The sequence below is a fragment of the Camponotus floridanus genome, unplaced genomic scaffold (genome assembly GCF_003227725.1).
Source record: "Camponotus floridanus strain SB8 unplaced genomic scaffold, Cflo_v7.5 scaffold5, whole genome shotgun sequence".
NCBI lineage: Eukaryota > Metazoa > Arthropoda > Insecta > Hymenoptera > Formicidae > Camponotus > Camponotus floridanus.
The window spans coordinates 3443599-3469276 of record NW_020229658.1 but is presented as its reverse complement, the minus strand read 5'-3'; the positions used below and the strand labels follow the sequence as shown (position 1 = coordinate 3469276).

General features: G+C 36.1%; 1 protein-coding gene across 2 annotated transcripts in view; it reads left to right on the top strand.

Moving 5' to 3' along the window:
• Window positions 1-25678, top strand: part of LOC105258009 (transmembrane and TPR repeat-containing protein CG4341) — a 199560-nt gene that overhangs the window by 108790 nt on the left and 65092 nt on the right. For both annotated transcript variants that reach the window (XR_003123343.1, XM_011268995.3), the window contains exons 2-5: window positions 4778-5018; window positions 7516-7812; window positions 13879-14761; window positions 19473-19587. Coding sequence is in view for 1 of the 2 variants with exons in the window: in XM_011268995.3 (XP_011267297.2) it covers window positions 4778-5018; window positions 7516-7812; window positions 13879-14761; window positions 19473-19587 (1536 nt within the window). In the remaining variant the exon portion in view is untranslated. The remainder of the gene's footprint in view (window positions 1-4777; window positions 5019-7515; window positions 7813-13878; window positions 14762-19472; window positions 19588-25678) is intronic.

Below are 25678 nucleotides of genomic sequence, written 5' to 3'. Positions count from 1 at the left end.
CCGAGACGAGTTTCATTAACGTCACGCGCGTTATCGTGAACTGTTGTACATACATACACGATGTCCCGCTGCCGGGCGTCTTTATTTCTTGCGCGAATTTCCAAGAAATAATCCTTCATGCAAATATCCCAGTGCCAGTGTTGAAATCGACCACGTGCAAACCATGATGACAGAGTGATCGATCTCTAAATTGTCGGATGTATCTCGTTCATCTACACGCGCCATTAAACGCGCGCACGTCGGTGTGACTACGACGTTCATTATCGAGATTAAATTTCGACGTTGATTTTCTCGTTGATTTTCGCTCCGGCATGCGATGTATTAATTTCGCCGCGTCATCTCGCAAATCTTACGGATGAAGGATGAAAAATTAAGAATTAAAGTCAAACGAAAGATAGTGCAAATCGATAAGTAAGATAAAAAAATTCCATACGGAATTTTTTAAATCAAAATTCATATCTAATATATCTTTTCTCATCGTAAATTTTTGCTAGCTATACATACAGGATTATCAGACACATGATAAATGACGATATATTAAAAATATCTCTCTTTTACACTTTCTTTTTATTTTTAATATAAGAACATTCCCAATTTTTTTTCTATCTCATTCCACTCACTCTTCCTTACATCACTCAGCCAGGCAGCTGACGTCAAAATTCAGGCTCCGCGACGGAGATTACTCCCGAATTCAATTGCAAGGATGCGTGGGTGGAAAGAGCGACTTACTTAGACGCTTCTCGTTTAAGCGAGGCGGAAAATCGGAGAGCGTCGCGACAGAAAAATAACTCCTAAACGAGGCGGGTGCGACGACACCGGCGTGAATTTTCAGAATGCTGCAATCGGCATGAATGGGGATTAATTGATGGCGCCCCCATCCTGGTCGTCGTTCGCGCCTCTCGCCGAGAGATTTTACAAATTTTCATTACACGCGAGCCAGACGGTGGCGAACGAAAGCTCCGCGAAAAAGAGTCGAGGACGCGCAATCTCGATGACTCGCGTCCGAGGACGAGCACAGCTTTACGGACAAACTCATTCCGACATAACAAATTATTCGGGAAAATGCGGCGGGAATTGTGCGAGTGCGACTAACAAGAAAGTAATTTGGTGTCGCGCGCGTTTTACGCGATGTCCTGAATTGTACGGAGATTTTTTTGTGCGAACTCGGCACGAAATTTATTTTGCAGATTAATAAAGAAGATGTGTATACTTTTAAATTATGCATCCGTGAATCATAACGCCTAAATATTTTAATGTTCGAAAATTCCAATAATCTACTTGTGTTCTCTTTAATTAGAATGTAAATTTTATTTTTTAATTATTTATTTATTAAACTTTGCATTGTATTTCAATTATTTAATATAATTTTGATGATTATACCTTCTCCAATTACGAATAAATATTATAGTATTATGGTAGGAAATCTGATTAATAATTCTCTCAATTTTTAAAATTGAGAGAAATATAAAATGTACAATTTATATGTACGAAATAATATTGTATTTCTATGTAACTTTAAGTATATATATTTAAGTAAATATTTATTATTCAAATATTTACGAATTATTTACACACATACATACAAACTTAATTAATATTATATAATAATATTATAATTAATATTAATAATAAATATAACAAAATATTATATTCAGATTTAAAAGAGAGAAAAGAATTGATAAAAAATAAAGAAAAATTCTTTAAAAACACCACTCTAAAATAAATACCAAATTAAATATTTTGCTATAAAATATTTTCTTACATACATTTCTGTTTTTAAAATGGCAGTTACTTTTTTGAGATGACTTTCTAAGAGAATTAAATAAAAAAATTATATATACATAATTAAATACAGCATGCATGTAAGATGAAAAAAGATATTTAGAAGTGTAATAAATGAAAGTGGGAGCTAAATTTTAACTTGTTCGAAATTGCAATGTTAAAATTATGCGACGCAAAATTGAGGAAACCTTCTCGAAATCCTATTTTCTCGACGATATAGATACTCTCCGAGGGTGTAACCTTTGATATCGGGATCTGAAGACGAACCGAAACATCGAGTTCATCGATACCCATGAATATTGATCAGCCGTCGATTAGAACGCCTTTTCGCCCGAGGCAAAGGATCGTCTATACGATCCGACGAAGAAAAAGTTCGATGAGGCGTAATGAGTCGTGGCGTACTTTTTGCAAATCTTTTTATAGATCCTGTCCAACATAGAACCGCGTTAATTGGATAAAAGTAAAGGCGAGAATAATGAATTATATAATGTATGGCGTTTTTAATTCACATATGAAAATCCTCCAGAAGCGTCTGAAATGATTCAAGATGACGGAAAGTTTCCTCCGACATGGTGTTAAGATATAAATAGACTTAACCGTGTAAAATGTTATCGTTTAGCTTTATTCATTTTGCGAAGGTAGCGCGAGGCGCTTGTACACATTGTTGTTGCGGTAATCTTTTTCCTTTGAGAGAATAAACGGATTTAGTCGTGTAAGGATTCAATTATGTTCTTTCGCAAAGATAAGAAAGAATTTCTTAATGTAAAAGCGCGATCGTGTAATTGCTTTCTTTGCGTATCAACTTTTGTGATTTTAGTTGCAAGTTCGCGGATAATTCTGAAAACATTGCGTTAAGAATATTTCATTTTTATTGTACGCAATTATTACATTTATTCTATACGCACACATATATATACAGTCGCATTTAGTTTTTCAGTATTATAATTACCTCCGCATTGCGTTGTGCTTTTATGTTTTATTCATAACAATACGATAATTGAAAATGTACTCCAGAAAAGAGATAACATAATTACTAGCTAGTTTTTGATTGCGATTCGATATTTTGATTAGTCGGAATAAAAAATATACTTTTATTATAAAACATAATTATTGCGACATTACATGTATCCGATTATTACAGCAAAAGCTACAACATTGCATAAATGCGTCGATAAATAGCTGCTGCTTTCGTTTAATGTAAGAGTAAAGATATTAAAAAACATGTGTTTTGTATTATTAGTTTTACAATTGTTTTTATTGATGCGTTTCGGTGAAAAGTTATTATGTTTTTTTGTTCATATGCGTTATTTGTCGCTTATACATTCCATGTTTTAAATCGATTATTCGCAAAGATATAAAAATTGTTGATGAGGGAGGAGGAGTTTCTAAATTATCGAATGGGCCTGGAGAGCACGTTATATATAGTGATATCTTTCATTTAAGGTCGCAATAAAGAGACAAAAATGCTCCAGGCAAACGACGCCATTACGATCCTCGTGCAAGTACATCGTTGTCGTTTCAGCACCTTCTTCGTGGACGACCGGCGACTCTTAGGTTCATGAAGTGCTCGAAATACACTTTGCAGTTCTTACACGTAGAAATATACATATGTACCCGTGAATGTGCGAGCGACGATATAAGACCAGGCGATAAGGCCGTTTCAGCAGAGCACTATCGCTGTCGTAACCGTTTTCGTAGGCTAACACTACGACCTGTGTAAGTGATCTTCGCATACAATTGCTTCGCCGGCGAAGTAGACGATAATAACGAGTACCCCGTATAAGAAGTGGCGCATTTAACTAGTTGTCCGGGATTTTCACTTATTACGTGAAATAAATTAAAATTAAAATTTAATAAGATATATTTAAAAATTTTATTTTGTTGTCAATTATGAACGATCATATAATTTTGTATTTATTTAAATCTTCATTTAAAAGTAACGATTTATATGAAAATACCTGACATATATAATAAAGATTTCATCAAATATTGTGTTAAACAAATAATACTCTTTATTAATTTTCAATTTTATTTTTCGAAAGTAAAACTCTCGAACGAGATTTGAATGCGTCGAAGCAATGATATTTACACACTGATAGGGAACGGCCGAATGATAACGAGCGCGAAAATTGTTTCTGCCAACTAATACATGCATGTAGATGGTGTGTCCGCGCGGCGAGTAATTAATTTACGGACGCAAGATAAAAATGGTTTATTAAATGCCATCCCAAATGATTTGTCGCTAGAGCATTCGGCCCGAGAACTTCGGTTGATGCGGTTAACGCGATGAACTGACCGAAATGTTGCAAGTCCTGCATTAAATTGCATGACGTAGGCAAATTGAAACGGCTTATTTTATTTTAACCGCAGATTGAATTGCGTTAGGTATAATAATACATCGTGGTTTTTAACATGTTTTGCTATTGTAATCCGGTATGAGTTATATTAGTACATCATACACTGATTAAATTACACGCGAATCATGACACGTCAAAAAATTGAAATTTTGCCATTTTATTTTCCATAACTAGTTTTATTGTTTTTTCGTATTGAATCCGAATGGGAATATATTTCGCATAAACTCAAATATTTGTTTCAAATCTGCGAGTCGTTATTTAATCTTTAAAAGAATAGTTAATTATGAAGATTAAATTATTTTTTAAATTTATTAATTTTGTTATATTTTATTAATTTCATAAAAACTTTATAATTGTTTATAATAAATTTCTTTATTCTATTATTTAATGTATAATTACATATATATATTAATAATTATTACACTTTTATGCAACTCAATCTGTGGTTAAAATAAACCGCTTCAATTTGCTTTTGGTTATAAAAATTATTTATTATAAAAATAAAATTATGTGTATATTTTATTGGAAATTAATGTTCCACAAATATATGTATATGTGTATGTGTATAAGAATATATAAAAAGCTTTCATATCTGGTAATACTGATATATAATGTGAGCTTTTGTTTCTCTGTTACAGAAGAGCTATCTTGACGAACCCTGATCTACTGGCGAGCACACCGTGGTACCGGTTGCTTGAGAATGATTTTTGGGGAACACCACTGACGGAACGTGGTTCGCACGGCAGTTATCGACCGCTCTGCGTGGCCACTTTTCGTCTGAATCATTCTCTAGGTGGCCTTGAACCTTGGGGCTATCATCTGGTGAATGTGGCCTTGCACGCTGTTTGTACCATTCTCGTGGTCAAGGTTGCCAGAAAGGTGAGTGTGACTACTTTTGCTTTTTTTTGCAAATTTTAAAATTTTAACTTTTGAGCTAAAGCTAAATTTTAGCTTTTAACTTTCAAAATAAGCAATGAGTTACGATAAAAATAAAATATTTTGGCTACACATTTTGTGCGAATAAAAATTATACCGCAATAATCTCAAATAATATAATTTTATATATAATTTTATTGTGACAAAAAGAAGTTAATAGTGAGACACCTGTAGGGCATATATCATACGGGAGTTTTGATCCGATGATATAAAATATATATAGCGTAACTGTGTCAAAAATATTATAACATTTTAAAAATCTGCCCTGAAGTATTATTGTTAACTATATTTTCCTGCTGGAGTAATGGTCAACATATTAATGGATTAACATTAAAAAGTCTGGAATATTTGGAATGATTAAAATTTTATTTCTCTTTGTTTTTCATCTAAATTATTTTTATTATTTACAAGACAAGAGAATAATTTTTTAAAATTATTCTCTTGTCTTGTAAATGTCAAAAAATAGAGAGTAGTAGATATCTATTAAAATAGTAGATATCTATTTTTAATCTAGATTTAATTCTTTTTTCATAATTTACATCATATCAATTATTTAACGAATTCCAATATTGCTCTAATTTGCCTGATTTTATTAGAAGAAAGTACGCGATTCACTTTACAGACGTATATTATAAATCCATCTAATTATTCCAATTAACTCTAAATCCGAGTTATATTTGAACTAAAGCTGCAGAGATCTTTGTTATTTTATCTACTAGAACATATCTCTGGGAAATTGTCGGCGGCAGAATTTAAATAAAGGCGAGGATTTCGCTTAACTTTGGCACAAGCCTACTGTGCGGTTTTAATTTTACGACGCCACTTCGTTAGCTTGGGATTTCTCTTATTCCGAGGGCGCTGTAGGGCGGTCGTGAAAAGGAACTGTAATAGTGATTCGGCGTAACTGCACGCGAACATCTCGAATAGAACTTCCGGATACGTTGGAAGATCAAAAGAACCACGATGAGAACCTATCATCCTAATGAGACTTTAATTTTACATCACCTTTTTCGGTCATCGTATTTAACTTGGAGTATTTAACTTCAGCGTGGCGCTTCGAGGAGTCGCGGAAAATACAATTTAATTACACACATAATAAATCACGCAAACTTTAATTACTATATTATTTTAAATAAAAAATTTAATTATGTATACTAATGCATATAAAGCATAATTTTATAAGCACTGAATTATATATTAAATTTAATTATTTTTATATAAAAACCAAATTATATAAAAACCGATAGTAATATATATATATATATATATTATTGAATAAAATAAATTTAATTTAATTAAACATGTAACTTTGATTAAGTTTAAAAAAAACTAAAAATAGATCAGCATTAGTATATAAAATAATAAGGTAAATAGTATCTGCAAATTTTGAAATAAGGTAGGAAAAAATTTTAAAACAAAGTCACATTAGAGAAATGGAAGTGCTGGAAATGGAAATGGAGAGATTCCATCAGAATTCTACATGTAAATACGAAACGCATTCTTGGTACCATGAAAATAAGCAGTAATATCAAAGTTGCATACCATTTTATAAGTTCATTAGCAACTCAAATCGTTTTAGCGCGTTATTATGGGCGCGCAAGAGTATGAAGAGCCGCGTTAATTTAATACACACAGCACTTTGCTGAGTAATGAAACTGTCACACTAATTAACTGAGTCTAAGTGTATTAATGAAGGTACTTCTCGTACTTCGAGAGCAACGTTTTGAGTTATACGCGTGTTATTCGTATTTCCCGTATGGCATTCCGTATGGCATTTCCTCGCCTTCGATGTTTCGCCTCGTTTTCGATTTCGAGAGATTTTCCTTCCGAGCCATTTCGTCGCCATCGATTCGATTTTCCATCGGTGGACGGGCAAAAAAATATACGACATTTACAATTTCCCTTTTCGAAATTCCGCCCGTCTCGTCGTATCCTCTACCCCTTTATTGCAAAAATGCATCGGGATTGTATAATTTTCGAATGCTGCTATCAATGATCACTGTACGGACGATTACCAAGTGTCGCGTACAAAACTACGAATTGTGTTCTATATGTTTTTACATATTTAACGATTTTTTTCTTTTTACAAGCTCTCACTTTACTCGCCCCTTTAAAATTTCATGGTTGGTTTTCTATACTGTCAATGGATATGGTTACGTCTTTATCAATATATATTTTGCTTAATATTGGTATATATTTTTGATTTGACATAGAAAAAGTCATATATTATAAAAAGCAAAAAATTATAAAATTTCTAATATTCTGATAAAATCATTAAAGTTATCCTTAGTTTGATAGACAATTAAATTCCAGTTTCAAACTTGTAACCGAGTATAGGTAATTAACGAAGTTAATTAACCCCATTCTCGTCACTTGAAGGATTGCTTCGTGAAACGTTTACATGTGTACCTTACGAGATACCCGCAATTACACTTTGCAGGTCCTGCCAGGAAGGAGCAATCTCGCGCACGCGATCACGGGTTTCCTGTTTGCGGTCCATCCCATTCACAGCGAGGCTGTGGCCGGTATAGTCGGACGTGCCGACCTTCTTGCCTGCTTCCTGACCTTGACATCTTTCTTGACGTACTCGGCCCATTGTAATCGCACGAGATCGCCGTTTCCTCTACTGTTGGCCTTGGTGTCATCGACGTTGGCTACTCTCGCCAAAGAAACTGGTATATCATCTCTGGCTCTCTGCCTTCTGTGGGAGCTCTGTCGCGGCGAGCCAAGTCGAAAGGTAAGTGACTAATAATTTTATTACCAACATCAAGCGTTTTTATCATATGGTTCAAAACTGCTTGACTTGCTGCAGCCAAATCAAACATTCAGAGCAAAAGATAATAAGAAGCATTTTTCATCTACTTAAATTTATATGAAAAGATTTTTATGGATTACAATTCGCACACTTCTACCATTTTCGTTCTGAAATCTTTGAGTGTCTAATGGATTTGTTCTGAGTTAGTAGATAGAGTCATAAGATTTTTATTGTCAATATAATTATGAAATAATAATATATTATAAATTAAAACAAATATATGCTAAACAGATTTACATCATTATATTCTTACTTCTCAGAATGGTAACATACGCATATTCAAAATTAAATTCATGAATACATGAATATATCCGGATTATCTGAATGTTTGAATTACTTAATTAAATATATAATGTCATTTTTTTAAAAATAAGTGTTTTGATAGTGACACATTTATTTGAAGACTTGATATGTGCAAAAAGAAATATACAAAATGTTAAGCATCTAAGTAAGCGCATTTAAATGTTGCGAACCAGTGCATCTAGTTTAAAAGTATCTTAAATCACAAAATTAAGATTTAACGTATCATTGAATAGGATTTTGCGAATCGATATCGGTTTGCGGACGTGTCGCACGATTTGCGTTCCATGATTGTTACGCGCGAGAGCGTCACGTCATCGTTTACTCGCGCGTCTCGTCTCGCATTTCGCGGAGCGTGAAAGTTTCGACAGGGAAACAAGGCGGAAGACAGACAGAGCCCGCGTGCTCACGTACGGATTCGGAGAAGCGTGTAACCGATAACGCAGTGCCGCTGCAAGACACTGCATCCCGCCTGCATTCTGGCGAAGACAGCAAGCTGATGCACACACGGCAAACCGCCCATCTTCAGCCTCCACCTTCGGGTGCCTACTGTCGTCACTTACCCTACCTCTCTCTCGCTCTCCTCTCCCCTCGCTCCACCCTTCTCTCGCGATCCCCGAAATCCTCGTTTGCCTCCTCCTTTCGCGCACGTTGCATCCGGATGCACCGGACGCTTCGCGTGATGCATGACGTACGCCCGTCTCTCCCCCGTTTACAAACGGTGAGTTGGAGGGGTGCCAAGAGGATCGTTCGCATCTTCCGAACGCTATGAGGCCTCTACACGTCTCCTCTTTTTTCTCTTGGCGTTCCCTCTTCCCGCACATCTTCGTATTTCTCTTCTTTTTATATTTCCGTCTCTTCCTCGCGTCCGCCGTCTGCTGCGTCCCTCTGCGGCTTTCACTCCTTCCTCATTCGGCTCGAAGTATCCGTGTGCAAACCGTTTGCACCGTTTCCCACCAGGATAGCCTGCAGTCGAGTGCGATGCGCTTCGGTGACGGATTAAGGATTAAATTCAAGGATGGAACTCGAGGCATAAAAGATGATTTTTCTGTGAGGCTCAAAATTTTAAATCAAGGATATTTTAACGTTTTAAAAATATTTCTATTAATTTTTTTACATTTACATAGATACAAATATAATTATTAAAGAATTTAATAATTGATAAAATTCGTAGAGGAAACGTATCGAGATTTTTTTCATACAAATCACGAAGTCCAAAGCGAAAACGTCTCGCCATTCGAAAGCAGAAATGTCATCGCTGGTTGCGCTACTGTGTCACCTTTTTCGTTTTCTACTCGCTTTGTTCGGTCGCGCGGAAATATGCGTGGATCGACGGAAACTGTAGCGAGGCCGAGGGAGACAAACGAGACGTGACGTTCCGCAGATGAGAACCAGAACCGGGATGGACGCGAAAAGCGCGCGAGAAGGGCGAAGGGCGGAAATTTATTAAGTTACGATCGAGCTGTCCGGAACGATCGTGAAGTAATTGGAAAAAATCTGATTTTCAGATTATCGATTTTGGCGGGAGTATCGAACAGGCGGCTAGATATCTCTTCTTGAAATATCACCGCGCGATGTTAAATCCGGCTCTCTGTGACGTTTGTTTCGTTTTGGATGCTCCGTTGGCCGTTTTATCGGAGATAAAACAATATCGCCACGAAGCGCAGAAAAGCCACGATAAGTGGTGGAATTACGACAATTATAGCGCAGCCTTGGTAATCCTCGGTATATTCGTAGCTAATTCCAACATATCCAGTAGATGCAAGGACGCATTCGGATTATCGAGGCGTCGAGTTTGCTCATATTTGAATACGTATAATCATATTAAAAAATAAAAATTTGATAGCGACATTAGACGATGAATAAAATTTTTTAATATCAAATCGTGGAAAAAAGGAATTTATTTTTTTTAATTCAAAACTAAATATAGCAATTAATTACACAGAAAATATAAGTGTCAAATCAAAACTTATATACTTAAACTAACGCATTCATTGTTTCGTATATACGCAACAATTTATAATCTTCTTAGGAGAATTTAATAATTTTAAATTTCAACAATATTATAATATATAGTCTTATTTTAATGTTGTAATTGTTACCTCAAGAATATATAATTATTTAATTCTATTTTAAGAAAATTATATTATTTGATTTAAAAATGTTATTTTCTAAAATTGTTTCTTTTCCATTCAAGAAAATTAAATCTTAAATCATAAGAATATATTTTTCTTGATTGAAGTATATAAAATTGTTTCATTCGAATAAGCAATTATTCAAGCAATTATATTTTTATTTAATTAACGCAATATAATCTCATTTGAAGATTTCCATGTTAAAACTAAATATATTTTCAAAACAAGAATGTCCTTTTTTCTGTATATATTGAAATAAAAGACTTGCTACATTTCAGAAATTTTCCTCTATCAGATTTGATTTTCCAGTACAGCAGTCGACGAGTAAATTAACATTAATCGCGTAATGTTACACGGACTTTATGAAACATACAGAGCGCCTTATTGTACGTAATACGGATAATTGTCGCTGTCACAGGAAGTCTTTATAGCAAAAGTTTTGTTCAGGAATTAGCGGTTACGGAACCGCCGGCACGCCGCTCGGATGCAGCCGTTCGCATCGCCCGGAAAATTACATCTTACGGTTGTAACGAACTTGGCGGAAGTTTGTACGAGGCGCGACGTATCGTTCGTTTATTAAGGCGAGTTTTAAACTATTCACGGCCATGTGCCTTAACAAATCTTGTCGTATAGTGTCTCTTTTCCTTTGAACTCGCGGCGCGCTCAAGAAACTTGGAAATAATATGAAATTGGAATAGAAAAGAGAGAGAGAGAGACAGGGAAAGGGAGAGCGGGGAAAAATGGCGGAATAAGGGACAAGGGTAATGCGAAGTAATAAGGCGTATACCGGAAGCAATGTGCGGTAAAACGCGCGCGAGACATCGTCCTTAAACACAACCACGTGGCATTCAATTTCGCGTCAGCTAACTTTTTTAACGAACTTTGCGGCGCACTTTGTGCCAGTTCTCATTCCAGTCGCTGGAGATATGAGACGAATGTCTCAGCACTTGGAGAAAGAGCGTAATCGTGCTTAACGTGAATTATAAATTCACCGCAAACTATTATTTCAACCTGATCCGACTGTCTGTGTAACTTTCGAATCGCATTTTCAGCCACGGTTACCGCGCAGAGAAATTTCATTAAGATTCTTTACGCGAATTTGTGCAGTTCGATCTAATTTCATAAAAAATGTTCTCTATGCTTATTATACCTTTTCACTTTGTAAAAGAGAATCTGTAATTATTTTTTTACAAACGCATGTCATAGAAAGTGTCGATCGTGAAATAAATTTTTTCTGTCAAAAATTATTTAATTAATTTAATTAATAATAAATTATTTAATTAATTTTCAACGAAAACTTGATAATATTTAACTATAATAATATTTATTTATTACATTAATGAGAATAATACTTAAATAAAATTAAACTAACTAGTTATTTTCGCTTGATGAATTCGTTGAAGGACCGTAATCGGATTGCTCGCGCAATGCAAAATCCTACGCTGTCGCTCTTCAATAACATTTCGCTTGTCCATTGCGAGCGGTGAAGGACGCAACAAAGCAACTGTTATTCCTTCACGTTTCGTCAATATGAGTATTGTATGGCGAAACGCGTCTTGTTCGCCGATTCGTCGGACAAACGATTTTCTCCTTTCCATCCGACCGAAACCACCTTCCGGTCGGATGCGATGCCGCGTTCGCCGAAGCAAACATCGTTTCGACGACTGTGAAAGCTTTCATACTTCCAATTCGCTTCTTTTTCCTTTATGTTTATTCATGGGAAAAAAGAGTGCAAGCGCGCCATGGCAATAGTGGGCACAACGTATACCCGATGAACTGACAACAAAAATAACCGTCGCGTTATTACGGTATCATATTTCCCGAGATACTCCTCGTAATGCGTTTCTACGGTACTTTTATTATTTCTGTACACACCTGCGAGCAACACATGTATCTTGTTAGGCGCGCACGTGTGTCGCAACATTACGTACGCGTGTGCACATATGTGCTATCTTTAGCTGGATTATTTTAAATCTACAACGTCGTTCGCGTATCACGGCAAAAAAAGGATATATTATGAATCAACCCGAATAAAATTTATAATCCATCGATTGGACAGCTCTCTCTCTCTCTCTCTCTCTTTCTCTGATTCTCATCTTATACATATATAGGGTGTATCAGAGCGACCGTAAGCAGTTTTTTGAGGAACCTAAGCATTTTAGAGAAAAATATTTCATACAAAAGTTGTAAGGCTTAAAATAACCTATTTAAAGATCATATCAGTTTGATTCTGAATAGCTCGGTCAAGGTCACATAAAAAATACTTTGAATTTTTTTAATGGAAACCCCCATTTTTTATTGCATATTCTTGTAGCTTATCTCGAGAGCTTTCCAAAACACTATAATAAAATATTTTTCTCTCGAGTACTTTTCGAGTTATGAGGCTTGAAATCATTTCTTAATTTTACATAAAATATCTAGATATTCATTTTTCGATTATCTTACTTTAATACTTTTATGTACAAAATAATGAGAGGAATCGATTGGTGTAAAGAAAACACATAGTTGTTTTTGAGAAAAAATATGTAATTCTTAATTGCAAATTACAATTTGTATATCTCTCGATTCAAATCTGCTATATATATAACTGTCAAAAAGGCAATTTAATCTTTCGATTGTAGCTGCTGCAAGTCTTACAATTAGAACAATCAGATTCGATAAAATGACAGATTTTCGATTTTTTATTTTCCATTATAGTATTTATTACTTTTTGGTCGGAATTAACTTTTCTCGAGATAGCAAAATGATTATACGTGTCAATTTATCTTCCATTTTAATTTCGAAGTTCTGAATATAGTATATACTTAATTTACTAAAACCGGTCATGATGGATTTAGTTATTTTAGCATTACAATTTAAGAAGTAATCGATAGCATATAATCGTTAGTATGAGCAAAACGAAATATGACATTATTTCTTGTAGGACAGGACGAAATTTTTCAACGAAATATACAATTTTTATTACAATTTTTTTATAAGTAAGCTAAACCGATATATCATATCCGCGCGATTCGTTTGCGACAAACATTGATCGACATGATATTTTAATAATTCAGGAAAAAATCTCATTTTCGTTGTCAATCCGATAAAATTCAGAAGCGCTTATTATGTTAGTGAAAAGTATATTTAGTCTCAGGTATATTCTTTAGTGCAAAATAATGATGTTAATCTAATATCAAATTTAAATGAATAATAGAATTTTATGGATAATAGTCTTTAGAATAAAAGTGTAAAATCTAGAATATAAGTAAAATAAAATCTTTAAAATTGAAAGCTATTGAAATCAAAAATAATAATAAAAATAAAATATTTTTTTCAAATATTTGTCAAAAGCGACAGATGTGATAAAGACATACATAAAGATCTTCAACGCTGGTTGTTCTAATGTTAAAAAAATTAGACGGTAATATTTCTGATGCGTGACAACATACTGATGTGACTCTCCTAATTTGACCTAATCTATATGCACAACGTGCTTGTGCAACCTCCAAGCACGACAATCATCGTCGAAACTATACGAGCAATGACATATCTGTCAATCGTCAAATTTCAGGGCAATTGCGGATTCACTCGGGGTCGGAGTGTCAGCATTCTGTCGGGCGGTCTGGCGCTACTCGCACTAGGTCGGCTAAGGCTCGTAGGCAACAGGCCCGAGTTTGCGAGCGCGGACAATCCGGCGGCGAGGCATCCTTCACGGCTGACACGCGGCCTGACGTTCCTGTATCTTCCGGCGGCCAGCGCGAGAATGCTACTGTGTCCGAGCACGTTGAGCTTCGACTGGTCGATGGACGCCGTGCCGCGCATAACGAGCCTGTTGGACCCGCGTAATCTAGAATCGGTGTGCCTGTACGTCGCCCTGATCGGCGCCGTTTTCTGGGCCGTCAGGAGTCTGCGACGACGTCATCGAAACTCGTCGATGCTGGGTCAGCAGGCATATTCGCGCATGGTTACGTCATCCAGGTGTCCCGTGTGCGCCGGTAGACGCACCGGCGGCTGTCACACTGACGGCTGCAGGGCGGCCAACAACAATAACAACAGTCCGCTCGGTGATTGTCATTGTGCCAAGAGGCCGAGCAGCAACGGCGGCGTTAACATTGGTGGCCGGCAAACGGCGGCAACCGCCGTCGCCGTCTCCCTGGGCTTCCTCGTGCTCCCCTTCCTACCGGCGAGCAATTTGTTCTTCTACGTGGGCTTTGTCATAGCCGAGAGGATACTGTACCTGCCCAGCGTGGGCGCCTGTCTGGTCGTCGGCGCCGCGGTGTCCGGATGCTATCGGATAGCGAGAAGAAACGGGTCCAAAACGCGCGGCAGGGCGGTGCTGCTGGCGACAGCGATCCTCATCGGCGTGATGTCGGCGAAGACGCTCGTCAGAAACGCTGACTGGAGGGATGAGGAGAGCCTGTACAGGTCCGCGCTGCATGTCAATCCGCCAAAAGGTAAGCAATTGATTAATATCAACCGGAAAGAAACATAAAGGAAGCATGATTAAATTTATAAATGACGAAAGCACGAATTTTTTCTATTCTTTTCGATTAATCTAATTTTTTATATCTTGGAGAAAAATTGTAATATATATATATATATCCTGGCAAGATTTGGAATGAAAAAAGTTATATATAGACTACATTATTAAAAGTTATTAAAAGTTCGCGATAAAAAATTTTAAACTTGCAGTGTTCGTGCATAGCGTAGAAAATTTTAGAAATTACATGAAAGTTTTTGAGAGTCGACAATATTTTACATATACAGTATTAATAATTTTTAGTCTAAGAAAAAAAATTAACGTGAAATAAAGTGTGATGAATGAGGAGAAAAAGATGATCGGTAAAACAAAAGAGATATCGAATGAATTTTTTCATATATGATTGATTTTTCATCGAGTAAAATAATCACTTAAAAAAAACTCAAACTTTTCACTGAATAATGTATTTTTTTAACGACTATGCGATCTCATGCATGAGCTCCATTCGATATCTCGCAAAGTGTCCGATGACACTTTTATCAACTACGTTCGTTCCGTCGACCACAAGCTTTTAAATGTATGCAGTATTTATGAGAACGTATCTCTTTATATATGCGAGAAACGTAAAAAGGAAGAAGAACAACCGATGTGTGTGCGTCGTGCGTTACCGGATGGATTAAAGACATAAAGATAATAGAAACGCCGCGCGCATTAATAATAAAAAACCATTGCGCGTTGATCGAGGCCCGATAGGCGCGTCGCCGCGACGAAATATACGGCCACGTAAAAATGAAATTTCCCCTGCCAGCCGATAGGGTCGACGGATATCACACGTCGCCTGTTTTCTCGTTATAACGGCGGGGCCATTGTGCCACCGGCGTGTGTGGGTATGGGTGTACGTGTGGGCGTATGTGTGTGGCACTATCCCGTTTGTTCATCTTGCACCTCGGTGCAGGCAACTATGCGCCTACCGTGTCCATAAAATCGCTGAGAAGATGAATACACGACATGCAACGAAGGCCCCGTCTGACCCTTCTCGGTCTATCTCTACTGCACTTCGTTTCTCTTTTTCGCTCTTCCTCGGGTGACTTTAATTTCTCGAATCTTGTGTATTCTAATGACAATTCGTATATATAAACTCGGTTATGTCTGCATATATAATAAATTTCTGAATTTATTCATAAAGATAAGGGAAAGAATAAATTTTTCTTTAAAAGAGAATTTTGAAATTTCATTACAAATGATTTTACGAAACGATATTTGTTGCTATTACTATATGTGTATGTAGAAAACGAAATATTTAGAGTAAAATAAATATATGAAAATTTTTATATTATATTTATAGATTTATTGAAAGAAATTTAATGTTTTTTATGTTAAAGTAAATTTACGAAAACACATACAATACTATTTTAATTATCAATATTGTTGATTAATTACATGAATACTGAGGTAGTCATTAGATTTTTTAAATTTGTATTGTTTTTTTTATTATTTCTTTTATACAATTGCTTATTGCACTGAAAAAATCATCAGTTCTTCTTCTTTTTTGCTTTCTGCATATGTCATATTTTTAATCTATCTGACAGAAACGTCTTACGCGAACGCATGCCAGCATACATGCGCGTTAAAAGCATACGCGAGTTTCTCGTTTCTCCTCATCTGTCGGGAGGGAGTTCTCCTTTTAATGCACCCTTCTAATCCGACCCGTACCCTTTTTCACCTTTTATCCACTTTCATACGGCACTTATCCTCCACGGGGTGTACTTTTTCGTAATTATTTTAACTTACAGCCCCGCGTAACTGCTGCAGTCGGCTTTCCTTTCGCTGGCGAGAATTTTTGTTTCCATAAAACGTTTTATCCGCGCGATACAATGCGAGTATATTATAAATGTAGCGAATTACCGTATTAATATTTCCTTTTTTTTACGATTATTGCCGGTTACATATTCAGTTTATTGAAAGTAACATTTGTGATATTTTTCTATTTTGTTTATCAAGAATTTATCTTAGAATTGAAAAGAACTACTTAATTTTATTTTTTTTTAAATAGATTTATAAAGGAGAGAGATGGATGGACATTTGGCTTTTAAACTCGATACATATGGAGCATTGACGATATAAGTTACTCGATTCTTCCTTTACATAGGTTTTCTCTTGGCCATCCGTCTTTGCCACTTTTTACACTTTATCCGCTCCATTTACTTTCATGATAATCTAACGATTGATTGCACGATTTAATCTACCGGACAGTAGTTCGTATTAATTGCGCCGCACATCAGCGCTGCGCATCTGTTCCACATCATCGATCGCATTACATTACTTTAAGATTATCTTACCCTAACTTTTATATTATTATTTATGCACGTTCGTTCGATTAATGGAGCGTTTTAAAGTCAAACTGCGTCAACGTCAATTTTTATTCCAATGTTTAAATGAAATGTTTGAATACAAATTGACTCATTAATAATCAAGATCATTTATAATAACATGTATAAAGAAGAATTTAGAATCGATTTTTTTTCATTAGAATTTTGAAGAAGTAAATTCTAACTTAATAACGCAGAAGAATTTTTCAGTCGTGTTTATCAAGCTTCAATCAAGAAAGCTCACATTCTCTATCTTTGCCTCTCTCTCTCTCTTTCTTTTGTCTCTAACTCTTATAATCTACACATGCCCACGTTTTTTAAATTAACAGCTCTCGCCTTAATTCCGCGCCTGGTATTTGCCAGGCGTTCTCGCGAAAGAGCAGAATCTCGTTCTTTCTCCCGGGATGCTTTCCATTCCCACCCAATCTCCCGTTGTCCATTTTTTAAATATCCTCGTAAAGAGAGGAAGGAAAAAAGCTGAACGGGAAAAAGCGAGTAGAAGCGACGTGGAAGCGAGCTAGCGGTCACGCGAGCTGACGCCGACACGACGCGCTGCTACCGGCGCCAACGGCGACGTCACAGCGCGTTTTAATTGCGCCGACAGAAATTGCGTGTTACCGTGTTAACAGGCTGCTCCGCCACGAGAAATAAATTTACATTTTGTTGGTTCAGGTCGCCGACGCGCGCGCGTACTCGTCGGATATTTCCGTGTGCCTTTCCCGCTCGACCCTTTTGCGTCCTTCCTGTTCAACAGCCTGCATCCGGTGGCTGTACACATCCTCTGCTTTCTCCATCGAGCTGACGGAGTCACTCTACCATCGGGTTGATGTCCACTCGTTGATTTAACGCGCGTATAAGTGACTGACGCACGCCCCAGCATCGCTTTCCTCGGCTAACTCCGATTTTCATTGATCACGCGGCGCGATATGTCAATCATGATTAGGCACATTCGCGAAACTATGCCAATGAAAGAGATTAAAAAAGAGATATTTAAATATTTCTGTTAATTTGTTCGTCAATATTTTCAAGAAAATATTTCTGAAAATGTTGGATTTAAAGTAATCGAGAGAAAAATATGTAGATCATTAATTACACCCCTAACAACACACATGTCCAAAAGATGTCCAGAGGTCATCGAGAGGACATAAAATATCCTTTGGCTATCCTCTAGATATTCTATGAACATTCTATAGTCTTTTGGACATGTGTGTTGTTAGGCCCGCGAGGTCAGTTACAAAAAACAGAGTGGGTGAATCTGATAGATTTTTTAACACTGTAAACGAATCTGGCCGCAGAATTTCCTTAGCACATCAGGTTTCCGAGTAATTTAGCAAAAAAAAATTGTGTGGCAATCGAAAATGGATTTGAAAGGTAAAGACTAATAATATACGATGCCACATTGGCAGAAATATTTCAAAAAATTAGATTCTTCTATAATAAATTCATGAAATTTATCGAAATTGCCATTTTTGGATTATTTAACTATTACTGGAAAATTTGATGTGCTGGGAAAAATCTGCGTCCAGATTTGTTTTTAGCGTCAAAAAATCTGACAGATTCATCTGACAGATTTTTTGTAACCAAATCTAAAATTTCACAGATCTATATTATTGGAAATCATATATTTGAATAACATTATCAATTATTTTATTGATGATAGAATTATATTCAGCATTCCCTACGTAGAGACATTTAATTTTGATTTTACTTTATACACTCTGGATTTATCAGAAGTATCACTCAAATAAGTCGAATTATTTTGTGCAAACTACACCTCAAATATCCCATAATAGCACTGAAAGTGGAATAACGACGAAAATATTAGCCTTTATGCCTGGAAAGTGATGTATATAAGCGCGGTGTGCGTGCGCGCAGCATGTAACTATGTTCCTGGGGCACTTCCTACTGATCATTTAACGAGTTGAATATTCAACTACAAGCCGTGTACTAGAGCGAGCACGTAAGCAGAGAAATGATGGGCGGGCGTATCTTGATCGTGATAATTCTCAAGTAATTGCCGCTAGGATAATAATTAACACTGAAAATGTAAGGCGTATTTCGCACCTGTATATCGTGCCATCCGTTAATAATTACGTACTTTTGCTACGCGCTAGCATTATTTTCCACATGAACTATATTTCATAGTTATTATTTTTATTTTTCAAATTCCTTCAAACTCATCATTTTTTGAAATAAATATATTTATATCGACTTAATCGTACGATTGTGTATCTATAAATGATTCGAGCTTTTCACAATATTTAATTAAAAATTAAGTAAGATATCAAGTCAAATATTTTTTTCTTCTGTTTCTAGCTTATGGTAATTTGGGGAGCATTCTCAGCGAACAAGGTCGAATAGCGGAAGCGGAAGAAGCGTTCGTCCAAGCTCTTCGCTATCGACCGAATATGGCAGACGTGCACTACAACCTGTAAGTCCCATTTTTCTAATTCTCTCATATTCTTGATACATTGTGACATGTTTAAACCTGATAAATACGAGAATAACAAGCTAAAAACATATCTACTAGATAGCTTCAAACTTTTCAAAGCTTTAAGAAAAAACTTGCTAGAGAGAAAATATATTCTCTCTGTAAAATATAACTTTCTAAAAAATATCAAATATAAAGATTTGCCGCTGCTTTTTATTTAGATTTTAAATTTATTAAGGATCTCTCTCTTAAATTTTTTTGATAGCAGTAGTCGTTTGAATTTAACCTGCTATCGATGAAGTGCGAATGTTGATAAGAGGATTACCAGGTGATCCCCATATTTGACCTATTAATTTTTCCCCGACTTTTTCTATTCTTCGCGATACGGAATATATTATATTTGCTCGCGTTAAACCGGTCCGGAAAAGGGGAAATCCGGCGAGGAACTCTGTTTACTACTGCTGCCATGTCGGGGAAAGACCACGAGCTTATCAAGCACGTAATATCGGTCAGCGTATCTTCCCGATCTCTCTCTCCACGATGCATCAACGACTTCGTATAGAGCTTACCGAGCCTTGTCCCGAGAGAGTAACTGAAAGTCCCTGGAGTCCTTCGATCGGCGCTCGTCATCTTTCGACGCGCTCTAGCTACTAAAGGTGGGAAAGGACATGGAAGCCTGTCAAGCTGTTGAGTCGATAAGCCTGCCTATCCTAGGCATCCCTCTGTGCGCTTCTGATAAGCTGGCTACGTAGCACGTACTACGGCGCCACGTACTTGCCCCATTATATACCCACCATAGACGTCTTAGTACGGTATTCCTGCCGATTGAATCGAACGATCAATAGAAAATGATATACTAATCGATAGCAAAATTAATGATCAGAGACAAAATAACTTTAGGACACGAAATAATTTTGAAATAATAATATCTCGATATCAAAAGGATCAATTTTAGATGTCGAAATTATATAAAGATTTCTCCAAATTATTCAGAAAAATGATGTATCGTGGAGAGAGCCAAGTTAACGCTATCGGTAATGAAATAAATTTCAAACAGAATAAATATACCATAATTTAACGTCCATTTAAATTTGATCATAGTATTTTTGTGAAGTACATTTAAAATAAAAGTAGCATATTATTCAAGATAATAAAATCAATATTCAAGGTAATAAAATCAATATGATTCTGAAATAAAATAGATATAACGTAAAAACAAGATTTTAAAAAGAGAAATATTTTAAATTTTAAACAGATGTTTAAAAGGACGTGTTAATTAATAATAACGTTTTATCTCTAATTAAAATACGGTAGCATGTTTAAATAAAAAACTATCCATTATTAATAGATAATTATTTCAATTGTTGTAATTTGCATAAGAATATAATTAATTAGTGTTACCGATATCTAGCTTGTGTAATAAATCCATACGGTAAATATTTTAAGATAGCCGAATGAGAGTAAAAAGAGGTAAATAGAACTAGAGTAGGATGTAGAACAGAAAAATTACATTACTTATTGAAACAAATGTGTCAGTGCTGCAAATATAAAAGAAATCTTTTTTAAGAAAAAATAATTAAAAATTCTAAAAATATCGATATTACGTTCGCGATTTATGATTATTTTAAGCAACACCCTTCACCGTACACCATTTCTTAAAATAGTGACTTACTTTTAGCATTGAATCTTATGAAATTGTGATATCCTATTTTTCGTACATTTTACTTTTGCGATTTTATTGATCAAAATGGTTTATGATCATAGATTATTTTATTTTGATCTAAATTTATGAAATTTATATCATATTTTTGAGCCTTGATAAAAAAAATTAAAAAGAGATCTACTCTCTGATAATACTTGTCTTATTTTAATTTTTTTACTTCGGTAAATTATTTATTTATCATTTTAATTTGGACAAATTAAAAATATTTATGGAAATATACGCGCGTGTGTGAAATCGTATTTACTTCGTTAAGTAATTACTATACACACGACTTCAACATGCTGAACCAGCGTACACTGCGGCTACAAGCGGTTACAAGCAAATTCCGGTGAAACCGCTCGTCCGTTCAGATAAGCCACACCCGACGTTTGTCCCTTTTCGTGGCACTGACGGTAATACCTTCAGGATCAGCTTTTAGAGTGAAATAAAGCGCGATGTAATTACCTATGTATTACTAAATCCTTGAAAAAAGTTTGCTAATGTCATCAAAATTTCGAACATCATACATGTCATACTATCGAAAATCTGCGACTAGATATTAAAAATTAAAGCAGTTACAAAATACCGTGTAATTCGATGGAAATTTGTAGAAGACAGTTTGCTACGTTATCGGGAGCAAAATTACAATCACAAATAAATGTCCTTTGTGAATGCTTACCCTCTATTTTGTCGACTTATTCATGATCAAGTTCAAAAAAATGACGAGTCGGTTGATCACTTTCCAGTTCTTATCCGTACCGATGATGTACGGTACACAATTATCACCCGACGTATATTATCGATACGAATCAATAGCCCGGGAAATTTCCGTTTACGTCTCTCCGTCATCGACCTCGGAAGAAAAAGACGGTTAATAAGAAAGCGACATATATCGCTCTCGTACTCTTCGCGTTCCCGCGTTTTCCCCTCCGGTCGTTTTACTTTCTTCCGCGGAAATTTACGAGCAGATCAGATATATCGCAGGATATTACAGCCTCGATGCTATAAAGGAAATATAAAGTCCACTTCGTGCTTCATGATTTTCCCTGATATATTAAATCTTCTCTCTTACTCTTACATATTGTTTTACTTATATATTGTTCTTCATATATATATAAGCTTGAGATTTCTCGTTTTCGCGAATTGAAGAAAACCTTCGGGCCGACCGGATAAACACTTCCTTCAATGTCGATCTCAGTTCCGGCGATAGATCAATTCTCGCGACATGCTCAACATCGACGATCGCGCTTGTTCACGTCAGAGCAACGAGAGATAACGACGGGCGATTTTACGCCTACCGTGCGTCTCTTCTCTACCTCTTCTCTAGCTAGGTCAACTTCTAAGAAGACTGATGACAGGCCTTTCCCCCTTCCCCTCGTACCAAGACGACGGATGTTGATTTATTAAAACCCCGGCGTGATCGTAAGTCATCCATCAGCGGCTGCCGGTGAATGGAAAATTGATTAGTTTTCGCCGCGTGTTAGGAAAACCGTGAAGGGGCAAAAAGCTCTCCCCGAGCGAGTATCCGAAGAATACATTGTAATTATGTATTACTCTGTTACTCTTGTCGATAGGCGTACTTAATTAGCCATCCCCCTCCTCTCTGTTCTTCATTGTTATCACAACGCGATGGTTTGATGATGGGGAGACTGGGCGCGCGAAAAACGGCTGAGAAAACTGAGTCTGCAGAGAGCAGGGCAAATAAGAGCAGGATAATTAGTAATCGTAGCGAAGCCACGATTTCTCTCAATCTCGTGCAAATGTGAAAACACCGTTTATCCACTGATGCTTTGCTGCGACACAAGTAAATCATTTTTCTTATACAATTAGACGCTGGAGTTTTAAATCATAAGTACGAGGTAAACATTTAATACAAATGATCTTAAGTAGTAAAAACTTGTCGTAGAAATTAAATTGAATTATCTAAGTTCTGCAGTCATCGTAGCAATAATTATGACAATAATTCCGCATAGCAATCATCTAAGATGCTCTCTGCCGCTAAAATGGCTAACCAAATTAGCTCACGACGCGCTTTGCTGCGAAACGGGAAGTTGATTCCCGGTGGTCGTTCAGCGGAAAATGGAATCGGTTGATTCGAGGTGGGAATTGACACCGCGTCAAAGGGGGTTCTCTCTCTCTCTCTCTCTCTCTCTCTCTCTCTCTCTCTCTCTACCCTTCTCTCTCTCTCTCTCTCTCTCTCTCGATGCTTAATTGTCGTCGTCGCGACGCTTGGGGCGCCTCGTCGTCGTACCAGGTAGGCATGCGCCGTTATACGGTGCATTGACGTGCAAAATGGTACGAGGATGCGAATGCATCAGAGAAAGAGAGAGAGAGAGAGCAAGAGAGGGAGAGAGAGGAAGAGAAAGGCGGAGCCGCGTCAAAGACTCCGTTGAATGCGTCATCGCGCAGACAGGTGAGGAGGCTTTCTGTACGTATCGGGCGACGAATGACAAATTGTCGCGAGCGAAGGAGAAAACGGACCGCGGAGATACGGCACTTCGCAAGCTTGAATCCGGAAATTAACTCGAAATTAACTTAACTGATTAGTCTAATCAGAATTGCGAGTCAAAGACGCGCTGAAAGAGCTCGCTAATTGCATCCCGCTGCGCTGGCACTCCTGACGGAGACAATAAACCCCGTTAACGGAACATTTCGCGGTGCTTTTTTCATAGCGAGTGCGAGTCGAGTTTGCTTTTCGATATCGTGATCACGTAGCACGTTTTTCTATGCTTTTTTGAAAAGTACGATTGAAAATTTTACATCATACAGAAATAATTATGTATCATGTTGCCTAAAATGCCTACGGTTGATTAATTACTAACTTACCTATACCGCTATTTCTCGCATAACGACTCGATTGTTCCGCAAATTTGCTCTCCCGTCCAAAAATGTATGGTGGAATAGCGCGACACAAAGCGAATATTATAAATTCACGATCATAAGAGGAGTGTCATGTTGGCGCGAAATTTGCAGGTTTGTGGATAAAGCTCAACGATATTCGCTGTCATGAAACATGAATGTGTCCTCGAATATACTCATCGCTTGCATGCATAGTTACAATAGATCAATAATTATAATTTTGTTTAGTCGCCATAATATTGTGATGTTACAAAGTGGATTTGTATCGCAATTTCAAAACTCTCGTTAGATATAAAACCGTATCAGAAATAAGCGATATGAAATTGGGACGTGCCATTTAGTTGCCTAGCGAGACTATACGCATTAAACCTCTTTGCACATACCACTGCACTATAATGTAGCTGATAGTAGAGTCGGTGTATCATCTCGATAATGGACCGATTTCTAGGCCAGGCCACAATATAAACGTGCAAAATTAAAAAGAAGGTCACATCGATTCGACGAATTTTATCGACGCTCCAGTTTGGAAAATAGAACAGAGTGTAAACGTTAAATAATTACAACTATTAATTGATTTAATAAAATTATATTCGTTTTATAAAATTTATATTTGCGTAAAAAATTACGTGAACATTGTGAAGAAATATTTTATACATTTGTGGAATGCGTTAACGTTGAATTTTCTATATTAAATAGAGAAGTAAATATTATGCTCATTATAATAAAAATACACGTTCTTTTATAAATATTGCATGTACTGCAATATAATTTCTAATCGTATCAAAAAATATTAAAACGTTTCAACTCGAAAACAAAGATTTAAGTGGTACGTCAAAATCTTTTTGCCAGATATTCGATTTTAGAAGCATTATAGTGTACGATGCAGAATAATCTAGATTATCGTCATATCGGCTTGTATCGAGAACATTAAGTAGCTTTTAAAATCCTTTGAGCGGTTAAAATACCGTTATGCAACAGGTTTTGCTGTAAGCAATAAAAAAGATTTCATTCAAATTAAAGTTGTGTTAAAAAATCAAACAGTATCTTCTATATTTTTCAAACTAATAATTAGATAAATTATTTGATCAAATTGTTATTTTAGATCAGAAATTTGCTTTATTTTGATCTGGATCAATTTTTCAAAAATTTTATTGCTTTTTGATAAGAATTTTATACGTGTAGAATTAAACTGTCTGAGAGAATGTATTGTTACATGTATTTACAAATCATAACATTTCACGTTTTCGCGTCAAGGAAATCCAATAATCACAGCTGTATACTTTCTTAAAATAGATTTTATGATTTTCATTGTTCTTTTTCTTTCTTTCTTGGAAACGATAGATTTTTCTGATAAATTTTTCGTAAATTATTTTGTTCTCTCTCTTATCGCATACAGCATATGTTGTACATATGATCACTTTAATATCATTCGAGTTAATCTTAAATATAGTTGTTGATAGAAAGACAATGATTACGTTGCAATACAAAGATTGCGTTCGGTGCTATACAACGCAAAGTGACAATGCAATT